General features: G+C 46.1%; 2 protein-coding genes across 9 annotated transcripts in view; one reads left to right on the top strand and one right to left on the bottom strand.

Annotated features, from left to right (window-relative positions):
• Window positions 1-1138, bottom strand: part of LOC120955325 (putative polypeptide N-acetylgalactosaminyltransferase 9) — a 63348-nt gene extending 62210 nt beyond the window's left edge. For 4 of the 5 annotated variants that reach the window (XM_040376136.2, XM_040376131.2, XM_049608469.1 and 1 more), the window contains exon 1: window positions 1000-1138. The gene's annotated coding sequence lies outside the window, so the exon portion shown is untranslated. The remainder of the gene's footprint in view (window positions 1-999) is intronic. The other variant, XM_040376135.2, reaches the window with a different exon arrangement.
• Window positions 1139-2795: 1657 nt separating this feature from the next.
• Window positions 2796-9120, top strand: LOC120957972 (neuroglobin-like). 4 transcript variants are annotated; one of them, XM_049609811.1, is made up of 4 exons: window positions 2796-2942; window positions 5082-5637; window positions 7657-7888; window positions 8179-9120. In XM_049609811.1, exons 2-4 carry the CDS (start codon window positions 5435-5437, stop codon window positions 8389-8391), a joined length of 648 nt encoding a protein of 215 aa, XP_049465768.1. In that variant the 5' UTR covers window positions 2796-2942; window positions 5082-5434; the 3' UTR covers window positions 8392-9120. The 4 variants fall into 4 exon arrangements, with proteins under 4 accessions (XP_049465768.1, XP_049465767.1, XP_049465769.1 ...); XM_049609810.1 differs by lacking the exon at window positions 2796-2942 and adding an exon at window positions 2971-3438; XM_049609812.1 differs by lacking the exon at window positions 2796-2942 and adding an exon at window positions 2971-3388.
• The last annotated feature ends 5459 nt before the right edge of the window (window positions 9121-14579 follow it).

Below are 14579 nucleotides of genomic sequence, written 5' to 3' on the forward strand. Positions count from 1 at the left end.
CCGCCGACAGCTTTCCAAAATCCGGGGAACTATCGCGAAGCATCCCTCACTGCAAGGAATGCTGCAGAGAAAGCAAGGCCAATTCCCTTCTCGTTTTGAGGCTTCATCGCACACACACACAGCCGACCAAGGCAAGAAAAAACAACACATTTTGCTCCTGGCCGAACACGCTCATTCACCTGCAATCACACCTGACGCATTATATCGCTCTCCGTTCTCCGTTCTCTCGGTGTGTTTGTCTTTCTCTCTTCTTGAACGGCCAATCTCTTCCTTCCAAAACGCCACGGCCTCTGCTGCTCTGCTGAAGCTTACACACGCACAATCACGACCGGTGTTCGCATTCACCCCAACACACAACAAACCATCAAACTGGTTCCTTTTCTGGTGGAATGTGTGTTTGGATTGTTTGCGTGTGCGGACGTGGTTAGGATGTTTGACATTTTGGGTTTTGTTTTGTCTTCCTGGGGGGTGTGTGTGTGAAGGATATTGGGCTTTGGCGCTAGCAACAAACTAGTAGACAGCCTACTATATCCTGGCAAACACAGTGGCACAAACAAAAGGTTACATCAATCACTCAGAGACACTCACACACGCACACCCATACACCAAGGAGCAAGTTTGGTCAAACAAACACACAGCAGGATGTCATTTCGCATACAGTTCTCGGCTGGTGGAGAGCAAATCCCGGAAAATCCTAGCCTCCGGAACAAGCCAGAGTTTGTTGCCTGGTGTCAATCGACAACCACCGACCGGAAGGCACACTTACACACCGTTCAAACACCCACACACACAAACACACACACACACTGAACGGTGAAGCCACACTTTGTTTTGAAATTGACGAAACGCGAACACCGAAACGCGCACGTATGTTTACTTTTACATTACATTCTACATTACACCGTACCGAAAGGGCGAAACAAAAGCGTGCCCTTTCGCCCGTTTGTTGTGGTTAAACGGGTTTGTGGTTACGATGCTAGTAACTCTGCTGCTTTGTACCTTTGCGTAACGTAGAATTTAACACCCGAAAAAACCCAAGAGCAAGCGTTGTAAGCGCGGACGCAGCAACGACACCGCACGCACGCACTGTGCACGTCCGTTCGCTTCGAGTGATGAGAGAGAACTTCGTGCGAGCAGCCAGTCGACGTTTCTCGTGAGCACCAAGCGCGTTCGCTGCCTGCTCTGCTGCTTCATGCGCCCATTGGTGGTTTTGTTGTTGTTTTTCCCTTTTCTCCCCCTTCGCTTCTATGCTGCGCTATGCTGCGCGCACTGTGGGTTAGAGACGCGGCGACGCGTTGGCTAAAAAGCAACAGCGTTTGATGCAACAAATGAGTTATTTTGTCATTTTAGTTAGCATTTAAGCAGGCAGATTTTCTATTTCAAGCAAAAACTATTTCTATTTTACGCTACAACGCGATATAAATGGAAAATCCAGCCATTTCGCTCGGATACTTTCGGTTTGCGTTTAACGAAACATACGTCACCTTGCTGCGTTTGTTTAACGAAGCTTCATTTGCAGGGGTTGCTGTAGCTTTCGGAAATAGAAACATTTCAATATTTTTTTTTTCAAATTATATAGTGAGGTATGCGACTTTCTGGTATTAAAACGAAAAATACTCTGCATTTCTTATGATCTTACATACTCCACTTCTTATTATATATTTTTCTTCTCCTCACATCCTTCTTTTTATATTCTTCTTCTTCTCGTTATCTATCACATTCTTCTTCTTTTTTTTGTAACAAAACACTTAGTTGGTCTATACCCTTCAAAGTTACTTTTATGCTTACTAATTAAAAAATAAGATTAGTTTGTTAGATTCAATAACATTGGACTACGATTAAAATTTTTCTAATCCAACATTAACACGTGACCAACGGAAAAACCCGGATCATTTCAATATTTCAAATTCAAACCTCTATAGATACATTTTACGGCTTAAACTAAAAAATACAAGGATTCGAATGAAATATAACATAATCTGCTAATAAACAAAGCATTTAAGATCACTTGATCGCTGAAACAAACAACTCAAATAATCCTTCAATGTCTTTTTTAATATAATATAATTTTTACCTCGAATTTTTACAACGCATATGTTTGAATAAAGTCTTAGGCAATCTGCTGCTAAAGCATAAGGATCTACCTCAAGTCGATCATTGCTTTTTTTAATAAATACATTCCATATTTCCCGATTTACTAAAACAAGTATAATGCCATTGTCAGACGAAATAATAAACCAAAAATATCACGTGCTAACGATTTTGTAACAAATTTCCGTCGATTCGTCCTCCTTCATTATTACCGTTCTAAGTAAAAGGGGGCAGTGCCCTGGGTACTCCCCAGCGATTAGTTTCCATGATCAAATAGGTTACAAATATGTTTTTCCAAACTGCCGGTAATCATCAGTTTTTTTTCTCTGTAGTGTTTCATTCTCTCTCTCTCTCTCGCTCTCCCCGAACTTAACGATAACCCTTGTTTGCACAAAGTCCATTAAGACGAAGTGCGAGTGGTGGAGCAAAGCAAAGCAAAAAGAAACGCACATGAGTCTCGGATGTGTATGTGTGGCTCGCGCACGCTTCTAGATGTGTGTGAGCGGTGAGCAAAAGCTTCAAAAATCAATACTCCCAGTTTTTCCACCTAGCGGGAAAAACTGCTGCTGCTGCTCGTGAATGAATCCCTGCCCCTGTTGGGGATGGGTAAGGTAGCGGTAGGTAAGGTGAGCGTAACGGCCAGCCGAGAGCCAGCCAGTAAGGTAAACGTTCCACTGCTGGGGAGCGCAAGAGAGAGAGCGAGAGAGCGCGCCAAGTGAGCGCGAATCTTCGAACATGCGCCCTCAGTGTCGCCTAGGATTTTTCCTCCACCGTAACACACATTGAATAACAAAACCCGCTGGTGTGCAGTGGTGGCCGTGCCGTCGTCTATTCGGCCCTCCCTGTGTTTGGTGAGTGTGGCCAGGGCCTCCCTCCCATTCTTCCCCCCTCCCTCCTCGGTTTTATATAGACAGCTCCCGGAGTGGTGTGTTTCCTTCGGCTGGTTCGGGTTTTCCCTGCTGGAAGAGACAAGACAGACGCGCACACACACACACAGAGAGGTTCGCGCGCGCATCCAACACGACGACACTGGCCTGGCCTGTGTGAGCAGTGTGTTGCAAGCGAAACCTCCCGGAGTCAGCCTGGAAGGCAGCAGCAGCAGCAGCAACGGCAGAACCAAACACGCCACGGGCCACAGCAGAGGCCGTTGCGCCCCAGAGGGTATAGTGTGCACCAGTGAATTGATTTCTGCGTCGTCCAGTGCGCGATCCATGCCACCGTGGCCTTCCCATCCGTGCAGCAGGAGCTCGTTTGTCAGTGGATTGGTCAGTGGGAGGAAGAAAATCTCAGTGCTCAGGTTGGAAAATTCTGTAACAGCGTGCGGTTTGCTCCCAGCAGTGAGGAAAGGTGGGTTGTGCGACACTGTGCAATAGCTGTGCCTGTTCTGGTGCTGGTGGGAGTTATCGTTCTCGTGTGAAACGGTCGTTAAAAAGCGTTGTCGATGGTGAAACGGGGCCTGGGAGCTCAGGACCTCCGCGTGTGAAATCCTTGAAGCGAGGAGGAGAGAGACGAATCCTTTACCGACCTGCAAGTGGCACATAAAGTACTCCCTCAAATCCCTCCTCCCTACTTAGTTCCAAGTAACCAGGGCACAAGTAATGTTCTCTTAATCCAGGGGAAAGGCTTTAAGACCGAGCAACCGCTCCAGGATAGCCAGGAATTGGACGCGTAGAATTACTACCGCTGGGCACGCGCTCGCTCTCTCTCTCTCTCTCAGAGGGTTATCACGGCGGGTGGTGGGGTTGAGGTTTCGGGCTTCGAAGGACCACACACATAACAAAAAAAACGGGAACATGGATGGCTACACAGCAACATCGAGCAAACGCAGATAAGACCCCTCAAGTAGGAAACCTCCCACCAACCCCACGGTTCAAAGTTGGTTTTTTTATTACAGTTGCAGAGTGTGTCCTAGAAAAAACGTGTCACACTTATATGTCGCAAGCCACTCGCAGTGAGTGGGTGGGCCTGTGTCCCTGTGTGTGTGTGTGTGTGCATAATTATGTGGATGGGTGGATAGGCAGGCAATCAGATAAAGGTAGCTAAGTGTATTACATCAAAACTCGTGCTCCAGGACCCTTGAAGCGCTTGTCCAACCCCGACGAGCTCAAGTGGCCGCGCACACTGTGTCTCTGTGTGTGTTTGTGTGTGCATGTGTGTTTATAGCGAGCGTGTGTTGTTGTAGTGTACCGAAGCAGCAAATGTCCTGCAGGCCTGGATGGTTGCTTCTCCCCTTTTTTCCCCGTTTTCACATCCCTTTCCTCCCTATCTGAGGATGAGTGCTTTATTTTTTGTGCTCGTTTCTTCCTTCTTTGTGCATCCTTTTTGTTACCACTTCTTAGTTCGTTGTCCAGCTCCCCCCCTCCCCAACCACCCCCCGTATATTGGCTCCATTTGGTGAGCACACCAAGGATAATAGTGCCCGTAAATTCCCTTTCTGCTCACCTTTGCAAACAGCATTTACATCACGTTAGGCAACGGTTTTGTGTCGAAGCCGAAGAGTGGGGCAACCGAACGAACTACTGTGTGTGTTAGTGGCTCTCTGCAAGTGTGTTAGTGTACCTAAGAAGAGAGAGAGAGAGAACGGAAGAGAGAGAGAGATACATAGAGCAAATCGCGGGATTCTGCAATGCATCCGGGAGGAAGCGAAAATAATAAACCCCGAACGAACCGAAGCGAAAAGTGCTCCCGGCTGGCAAGAGTGCAAAACAACGTGGTTGAAACAATAGTGCTGCTGGCTGTTGTTCGAGGTTGTTGGAGCGCTTGTTGTTTAGTGGTGGTAGTAGGGGATCGGTGGTTCGGGGGGCTATAGTTGATCCACATATGTACGGGTGTGCTCTTGTTGGCGGTGCCATTTCATCATTTGTTCGGGGAGGAAAAATGGTGGAAAAAGCCGGTCTGTGGTTGGGATCAAAACCTGATTGTGTTTTAGTGATTTAGAGAAAAAAAATGGGGAACGGAAAGTACCATGCTAATAAAATTGTTTGTTACAGCTTGTACACTGAAGAAAAAACAGTGAAAAAGTGAAATAAAACAGGAATTAAAAAAATTTGGTAAAAGCAGTGTAAAAAAGTGAAAAAAGGCAATAAAAAACCCAAAAAGAAAGCAAGAGAGTTGCAAAAAGTAAGAAAAAAGTGAAGAAGTAAAAAATGGTAACCAGAATGCGATAACTACTCATCCCTCCGCGGTTCACCCCGTTTGGGTGGTTTGGGAAACGAACGCACAAAAGCGAGCAACAAAGTTGCACAACAAGACCAATACAAAACAGTTGCAAAAAAAAAAAACAGACACATTCACACTTACACACAGACTTCACAAACAGATAGAACCAAAAAAAAAAAACGCCATGGGTTGTGAGCTAACGAAGCTGGCCAGCAGTAGCAACGGGGGCAACTCCAAGTCGAACAATCTCCCGAGCCTGGACGCTTGCGGGCCCCCGCCAGTGGACAGCCGGTTGCCGCTCACCGCCAAGCAGAAGTACACGATGGTGGCCTCGTGGAAGGGCATCAGCCGAGCGATGGAGACGACCGGGATCACCATGTTCATCAAGTGAGTCCTCCCCTCCCCCCTGCCTTCCCAAATGTACCAATGTCCTTCCTGCACGTTTCACGCCAGTCCTTCCGGCACAGGCAAATCGAGTGAGATCGATTCCTTTTTTCCATCGCATCCCCATCCCATCCCTCTTGTGTGTGTGTGTGTAATAAGCACCGATATTGGACAGGGCAGGAGGAGAGAGAGTGAGTGAGGGAAGGGAGGGAAAAATGTTCGCTTCGACCACAGGGCCGGGGCGTATTAGTTCCGGCCAGCACCCATCCATCTAGCCGAATGGCGCTCGATGATGTTTTATTTCATCGGTTTTATGTTTCCGTTCCGGAGACCCGCCCTGGGGTTTCCGCACCCCCCCCATAAACAAGGATGGTCCTGCCGCCGCTGCAGGTCCTCCAATAAATCAAGCCGCCCGGCGTTGGTGGAAGCCCCCTGGTTATGGTTCGGTTCGGTGGGTGCCGGTGAAAAATTAGCATGTAATCAATAAGCCTGCTCATCGGCTGTGGTGGGCTTTGAATGGCGAGACGGCTGAGACCGTCCTCCGTCCAAGTGGTGTGGCGTGTTGTTGGCGCATCTTTTCTCTCTTTTTTTACCGTGTCCAATACCCCATAACCACCTTACAAAAATAAAAACGAGCGAAGCAAAAAGGTAAGGACACACACGATGGATGGCCACGCGAAGGAATATCTCTCCCGGTGGACCGACGTCATCGGGTCAGCAGCAGCAGCAGCAGCAGCACCGTCGTCGCCGGGTGTCATAAACAAAATTGATTTACTATAATTCGACTACGGGCTCTCCCGCGAGGGGTCACCGGAAGGAGCCGTTTCGTGCGAAAGAAGGAACCGCCAAGCCGAGGAAGACAAAAACAAAAAGGCAGCAGGAGCAGCAGCAGCACGAACCGTGACGGGGGTCCTCTTTTTACTCCTTGCGCTCTGCTTTATGAGAGGGCCGCTTCGTCCTCTTTTCATAGGGGGGAGGGGAGGTGGTGGAGGGTAAGGGAGGCTTTATTTTTTTGTTTTATCTGCACTTGCGTTCGCCGGTATTCCCTCGTCAGTGGCTACGTGAAAAGGACCTTTTCCGACGCTGGTGGGCGCCCATCCGTACGATGGGAGGTCTTGTTCGTGAATATGTCCACACGTTGGTCGGGAAAGGGGATGTCTATTTTTATTTCTCTGCTCTGGCCTGCTTTAGAGGCTGTCGGCCTGCTGCTGCTGCTGCTGCCTGGTTTGTGGCCTGAAGCATTACGGACAGGAAACGGAGGCCGAAAGATGACGTACGAGAAAACTCAATCTCTGCCCGGCCGTTTGTTCTAGCAATCGTTGAGGAAGCGGAGAGAGAGAGAGAGAAGGGAGGGAACTTTTTTACACTTTTACCCCTGCTGTCCCTCCCCCCTTCTTTACCGGATCAAATGACAGCAAAGGAAGCAACGAAATCTGTTCAATTTGTTACTGAAAAGAAACTTCCTTGTTGTCTTGTTTTGTTTTTTGCCTCTCCATCCCGATAGTAAATGGAACTGATTTATGCATTTCAACCTGTGCTTCTGTCAAACAAGTTCAACTTTTGTGGAGTTTTTTTTTTTGTTTTGTTTTGGAAGCCCCAGGTAGCAATTGGTAGTTGCCCTCGTAATAAACACCCGTTCGCTGTGAGCCGAGCCCAACAAAACGCCTAAAACTATGCAATCGGCGTAACAGCACTTTCGCATTTAGAATGAGCTCGTAACATGCAACCGTTACACAAATAGCTCATCATGTTGTGTGTGTATTTCCAAAGTGGGAAACTTGTGCCTTTGGTGCTTTCTGTCAATTTCCTCCCCTTAAACCCCCGCCCAACCCTGCCCTCTGCTGCTTTCCCCCCCTGCTTTTTCTATCCATCATCCATCAACCTAGATATACACGCGCTCGGTGCTGATAAAATATTCACAAATCCTTTTTGGCACCTGTTTCGACACCCCTCTCCCTCTGTACTCATACTCTCTGTTTTTCACACCCTCCCACCCCCCTTCCACTACATTTCTGATTCCAGATTGTTCGAGGAGCATGCGGACCTGTTGAACATGTTCGCCAAATTCAAGGAGCTGAAGACGAAGGAGGAGCAGGCCACGTCCGAGGAGCTGCAGGAGCACGCGAACAAGGTGATGAACACGCTGGACGAGGGCATCCGGGGGCTGGACGATTTGGATACGTTCTTCGAGTTCATCCACCAGGTCGGTGCGTCCCACCGGCGCATACCCGGCTTCAAGCAGGAGTATTTTTGGGTAATTGCATTACAAACACACGCACAGACACCACCATCCGAATGGAGGGGGGGGACAAAAGTGGTGTGAAAGCTTTCAGACAGCATACGACAAAAAAAAAACCCACCAAAAAGGACTTCTCTGTGAAGGGGACTCTTTTTTGCTTGAATTTGTCGGATCGATCGCTAATTGAATCATGGGCGTTGAATTTTCCTTTCGCTCCATCTAATTTCCTGGCGTCTAATTTCGTTACTAATTGTTGACCCACGGGTTTCTTTCTGTATTCCACCGCAACCTGCCCGGCACAACAGCGCATCGAGGAACCGTTCCTGTCCGCCGTCTCGACCACGCTGGGCGATCGGTACACGCAGAACGTGGAGGGAATCTACAAGCTCACCATCAAGTTCATCATCGAAACGCTGGTAGCGGGCTACGAAGCAAGTGCCAACAACAATGTCGACAACACCACCTCCAGCAGTACGCCCGCCACCAAGCTGAGCGACGAACCGAACCGGGCGTCCTGAGCGCCCACCTAGACGCAGGGGCACCTCCTAGATGGCTAAGGGCTATAGTCACCACACACACACACACACACACACACACCAACCCACACAACAGTGTCGCCTAGTTTTACGTGGGCGAGATGATGATGATGGGACACATCAGCGGAGTCCTCCATTAAAGCTTCTCCATTGCGCATCCCTGCCTGCCAATGTGCAGGTCCTTGGTAGGGGACGTGGACCCAACTCCCGACACAGCAGTCACTCCAAAACCCTCTTCTGCTGACCAGCGTGCGCGCACGTGTGTGTGTGTGTGTGAGTGTGGTATATGCATACATATACATTATCGAAATCGTCGTCGTCGTTGTCGTCGTTAGACAAAAAGAGCGCCATTTGTAGAGTTAGCGTGTGGTGGGTAGAACTAATCCCGCCGTGGAGGATAGCCACGGCAACCTGTTAGAAAGAAGCAGAAAGGAGCTACAATGTCCCTGGGACAGCTGAACAGCAGTATTAAGCAGGGGCGAGAGGCAAAATATCATTTTATAGTGAGAACATACCAAATCGGAGGTCGGAGGCTGTCTCCAGCTCCCTCTCCTCAAGCGGGAAACCTATTATCCCACAACCGCTCCCCGTTCTTCTGGAGGCCGGGCAGGTGAGTTTAAGGTATTTACATCCAAAGAGTGTCCGGCGAGCAGATGGGACGATGGTGCGCAGGATATTGGGAGCCTATTAACGGTGTTTTGTTGGGGGGGGGGGGGGGGGTTTCGACGAAGCCGTTCTGAAATTTCGATAAAATATTCAAACACGATAAACTAGCCGAGACTAATTGCAAGCTGAACTCGACTACCATCGTGCTCAGCGTGTGATGATGCGAAGAGTGGACTCCTAAGAATTGATCGTACGACCAGGCAGCCTTAAAGTGAAAACACAAAATGGAAGGAGAAAAGAATGTCTCATAATAATGTATTATGATTAAAGTAATAATAGTGCAACCTAGTGGTAGTGATGCAGTGTAGTAAACGAGAGCAAAGGAAGTAAATCCCAACCGAAGAGATGCATTAGTAGATGCGTTTGCCATAGCCCCCATTCGATCGAGAACGGAGAACTCATTGTTGACATTGGCGGGAAGAAACTGCTCGAAAGACGACGAACAGTTGCATGGAGAAGCTTGTAAGAGGGTAATTTTGTCATGCGAATGGTATACCTTTAGGCGTATTGACGGTGCAGTACAATTCGTGGCACAGAATTACCAAGCCAAAGACGAACCCATCATCTGTTCAGCATCTTTTCCGACTCCAGTTTCACCCTGATCAGACAGGCAGAGTAAATCCACCAAGCTTTTAGGCTTTTTTCCCCGGAGGCCGGATTCGAGACTAGAGTGATAGTGGATTTGCTTCCAAAGAAGTCGTGCATTCCGTAACGCTCGAAAAGTGATTTGAAGTGAGTTGGCTGCTTTTAGTTTAGATGTACCCTGTGTTGGATTGGAGGGAAGGAGGCGCAAGCAAAGGAGGCCATTACCATTACATAATCAGAAATACTAAGTGATCCTTGTCTGCTTAAGTAGCTTTATGATCGGTTTTATTCGGCCGCTCGGTGATGTTGAGCGCAACAGCGCAACAGAAAAGGGTCAAGTCAAAAGTACTTGGCATTTGTTTTCCTCCCCCAAATGTATTGGCAGCTTGAGAAGCGGAAGAGCAAACGTTTCGGTTTCATTGCAATTGGTCAAAGCGAAATACACGTGACTGTCCGTGTGCGTTAAAAGGTATTCATCTTGTTTGTTCACAACTGTTCGAAATTGTTATGCAAAAAGGAAAACACAAGACAAGAAAATACACACCCAATCGCACACAGGCACACGCACAAAAACACAAAAACACACATCGGAGAAACAAGTTACGAGTGAGTGTAGTTGATCCTTTTATATTCGCGTAGTGCAAATTGTCCAGTTTCCGAGCGCTTCTAACCCCAAAAAAACACGACGGTCTCGTAGTGCAAAAAGCGACAGTTAAACGTACTAGTAACAGTAAGTGTTGAATGGGGAGGATTGTAGGAATTAGAAGCAAAGAAAAGGGGAAGCCCTCCCCCACTAGATCCGTGCTAACCCTTAAAAACTATTTCATGATCATGGCGGAAGGTCTTGCCGGAGAAAGGGAGTAAGCCAGTTGTTAGCCGATGCTTCGGGGAACCTTTCTCACACAAACCGCCTAACGGTATGCAACCCGTATGACAAATTGATCTTCCTGCCACATTTGGAGGGCAATTTGGATGCTCCCCTTTCATAAATCAGGCCTTCCCGGTTCCATCAATCATCATCCATGTTGCGAAGGGGCAGGCATACTAAGTAGTTAAATCGATCATCTAAACAAAACGATACCCTGCAGAAAAGAAAGATCGGAGCAGCGCGAAACAAGACATTGATCTTAGCGCCCTCGTGTCGTGTCAGCTTTAGTGTAGGGGACGTGAGTGATCGCGTCACTGCATCAGAACAAACGGTAGGGTTATTCGTTACCCGTAGTGCAAACAAATACATGAATCTTTGTAGTGTTCGATCCAGCGGCGCTAAACACGGTGTTAGAGCAATTTGCGATCAGAAGCAGCTGAGGAAGAAGAAAAAAAAACTCGTGCGTAGAAAAGTAGCGAAAGAATCATACTAAAGAAATATTGTTCCAGATGGTTCGGAGAAAAGGAAAAGAGAAGAAGTAGTACAGTGCGGCGTACAGTGACGAATCAAAAGCAAAAAAGAAATATTATACATAGCAAACAGGTAGAAACAGTACTGTAAACTGTAGTGAGACAACCATTGTGAAGCTGAGGGATGAATGTTGAACCATTTTTATACACACAAAAATACCCCCCACAATGGCAGCAAATTCACAACAAGAACAAGCACAAGAAGAAGAACGCATCAAGGGTACACGGGGGTTTGTTTGGGCGCTCCATGTTGGGCGAGATGGTAAGATTAAGCGATCAATTGATCAATCTCAATCTCTTCCCGATCGTTCCGTTGATCGATGGGCGCGCTCTCGTTTGAGTGTTTTTGGGGTGGTATGATTGTACAATAAGCAAAACAAAACAAAAAAAAGGGGGGAGGGCGATGGACAAAAAAAATGCAACGGCAGACAACCGATGAGGCAAACATTAAATGAAAACCGTTTTCCATTTTTATAGCGAGACGAGCTTCGAGACGAGTAACACAAATTGGCAATAATAATTAAAAAGAAAAGAAAATCATCACTTTTTTGTTGGATTTTCCTTTAGGAAAATGGCGAGTCGTCGTACGCGCGTGTTTGGAAATGTTTAGAGAAGCGATAGCCGCGTGGCAGCATAAAAAAAGAGGAAAATATTCATCTAAAAAGAAAACACACAAAGAGAGACAGAGAGAGAGGGGAGATACACAGTAAAACAAAAGTAGCACAACTAGTGATGCCCGTTTTAGTGATATGAGTTAAAGCTGTGTGGGTTTATTCGTTTTGTTAGTGTATTACCTCTCGATACAGAATCACAATCAATCAGCAAGCAGCACAAAACCAAAAGTGGAAACCAAACTGCGCCGAACAAAACGTAGCAGCAGCAACAAGGCAGACAAATCACACAAACAAAACCTACACCGAAACCGAACACTGCAGCGATCAAGGCGGCGACCAATTTTGCGCCAAAAGTTTGCGAACGATCAGGAACACACGGAACAAAATCCCGCAAATGGACACAACAAACATCAAGGCTGACGTTCACTTTCCTTGCCATTTTTTGTGAAGGAAGTGATCATCTTCAAATCGAACCTCAACTACTATTTTCGATTTTCGATTTTACTTTCTACCAGGCGTCCCCATATGCCCTGATTGTAAAGCAACAATGGAGCACATCCAACTCCGCACAAAAACACTCTACCGTTAAGACAAATCTCGCACCCCTCCCCCTTTTTGGTAGTTGGACACCGTATTTCCGTTTCGATCTTTTTACCAAAAACGCTTCAAATCAAACCCAAACATATAATAAGGTCAATTAGATGGTATAACTATAGCCCGATGAGCATGATCGTACACAGGGACGATCGCTGATCGTTCCGGGATTGCCTGGACCTTCGAGGGCCCACTAATCTCCCGCTATTCTCCTCTTTCCCCACTAGTAGTACTACGATCCTCTTACGATCCACACCAACCAAGAAACAAAAAGTAATGGCACAACCCAGCAGATATACACACTCTTTGCGTATTTAACTCTCCAGCAAAACTAGAGGCTACACACACGTACAAAGGAAAAAGAAAGAGAGAGAGAGAGAGAAATAAAAACAAGGGTTACGCCGGCTGAGGTGCGGAAGTCGCGGTGGGGAGAGATCAGACAGTGGACAGTAAACACTCGGACCACCAACATACAGTATTCCATGGTTTCCGGAAGTGGCGAACAAACAAACAAACAAACAAAATGCGCATAATCCGATTGCATTACCAGAAACAAAGAAAACGAAGGAGAGACAGAGCAACAACCGCGCAAAAGAACAGGTTTTGGGTCGCCGAGAACAAATATTGACACTTGACGCATGAAATATTGTACCGATTAAAGCAAAACAAAACAGAAGAAGAAAAAGAAAACATGAAAACAAAACGGAAAAGAAGAAAAAAATGATATTGTATTGTACAAGAGTATAGTAATAAAAATATTTCGTAAATGTGCTTTAAACCACTGGGCGTCCGCTTTGCGTTTTTCTTGGCGTGCAACACGTGATTAGTAGTGAGAACAATTCAAACAAAGCCAATGCAAACTATGTATCTAAAACTCACTAACCGAATTAGTTGGACTTCTTTTCGCCTAAAGAACCTTCTAGATTGGGTCAGGACAGATTCGTAGATGGATACATGACTTGCCCTAGCCATTATTTGCTGCTGGTATTTTGTTTTATTGTAATTAATCTCAAATCTCACCAGCATCTACATCACCGAAAGAAATTAGAATGATGTTAATAAGTTGTTTTTAGAAAATAATTGTATAATTTCAGAATACGAGGCAAAGACCAAGCAGATGATGGCAACATCAGCGGCTCTACCAATAAATAATCCAAATCTACGGAGGCGTGATGTACAGATAGGTGAACGCACTTTTGAAGTCGTCCCAGTCTCATACGCCTTTGAGACATGGCAACAGTTCAGTCCTGACGAAAACCTCTTCGTCAACTCGTAAGACTTAATAACAACATGACCGTCAAGGGTTTAAGCCTCAACTGGACCAAGCTTCCATGCATAGGACTGACTATACTGCTAAGGGTAATCAATGAGTCACTGAAAGCCAAGCCCACTAGTGATACAGGCAGTCCTTGACCGACCTCACTGTTATTATGCCATAGAAGAAAAAGATATAAAGAAAAATACATTAAGCTCGCCAGGTTCCGGTGGGCTGGCGATGTTGTACGAATGGAAACGGACGAAACCAGTCCGTAAAATCTTTTTAGGCCGTCTACAAGGACAGAGGAGGCATGGTAGGCCCAAATTGAGGTGGCAAGATGCCGTGGAGGCGGGATAACGGATTGGCAGACGAAGGCGCGAGACCGTGATTCCTGAGACAAGCCACGACCGTAAAGCGGGTGTAACGCCGGATAAGTAAGTAAGCCAGTAAGTCTCGATGCAAAGTCACGAAAACAATCATTTACATTGTGATTGTTACAAAAGTCATGCACACCACTGTAAAATACCGTTCATCCAAGGTGGATTTAAAAATATCAGGTGGTGGACTCTAGTGCATTTTGACAATTCGTCACTTGACGTAAGGTCCCCAGGATTCAAACTTTGTTTACATTTATTAAATTTGTTCATTAAATTTATCTACCCAATTTTTTCGATTAAATATTCTTAAAAAATATATTTTGGACTTTGCGAGTTCTTATTAAACATTAAAACATGGATTAAAGTGTGTTATTTTGTTTTATTCCGTGAATTTATTCTATAATTCATTGTGTTTTCGACATTTTTGGAGATAAAAATTAAGAAAACCATTATTTTTTCAATTTCCACATTGATTCCTTATTATCGACGAGCCGCATGGACAATTTACGCGAGATTAGAACTCTTACTCACATGATTTTAAATTTCGTACATAAACAAATCATCAAATCTTTTGTTAATATATCTAATTTTTTCGATAAAACCAATAGACACACAAAAATACACATAATAACAAAGAAATCTGTTCTATTTGCTAAGCTTTGTGTGCGGAAACCAATG

This window comes from Anopheles coluzzii, chromosome 3 (assembly GCF_943734685.1).
Source record: "Anopheles coluzzii chromosome 3, AcolN3, whole genome shotgun sequence".
In the NCBI taxonomy this organism is placed as follows: domain Eukaryota; kingdom Metazoa; phylum Arthropoda; class Insecta; order Diptera; family Culicidae; genus Anopheles; species Anopheles coluzzii.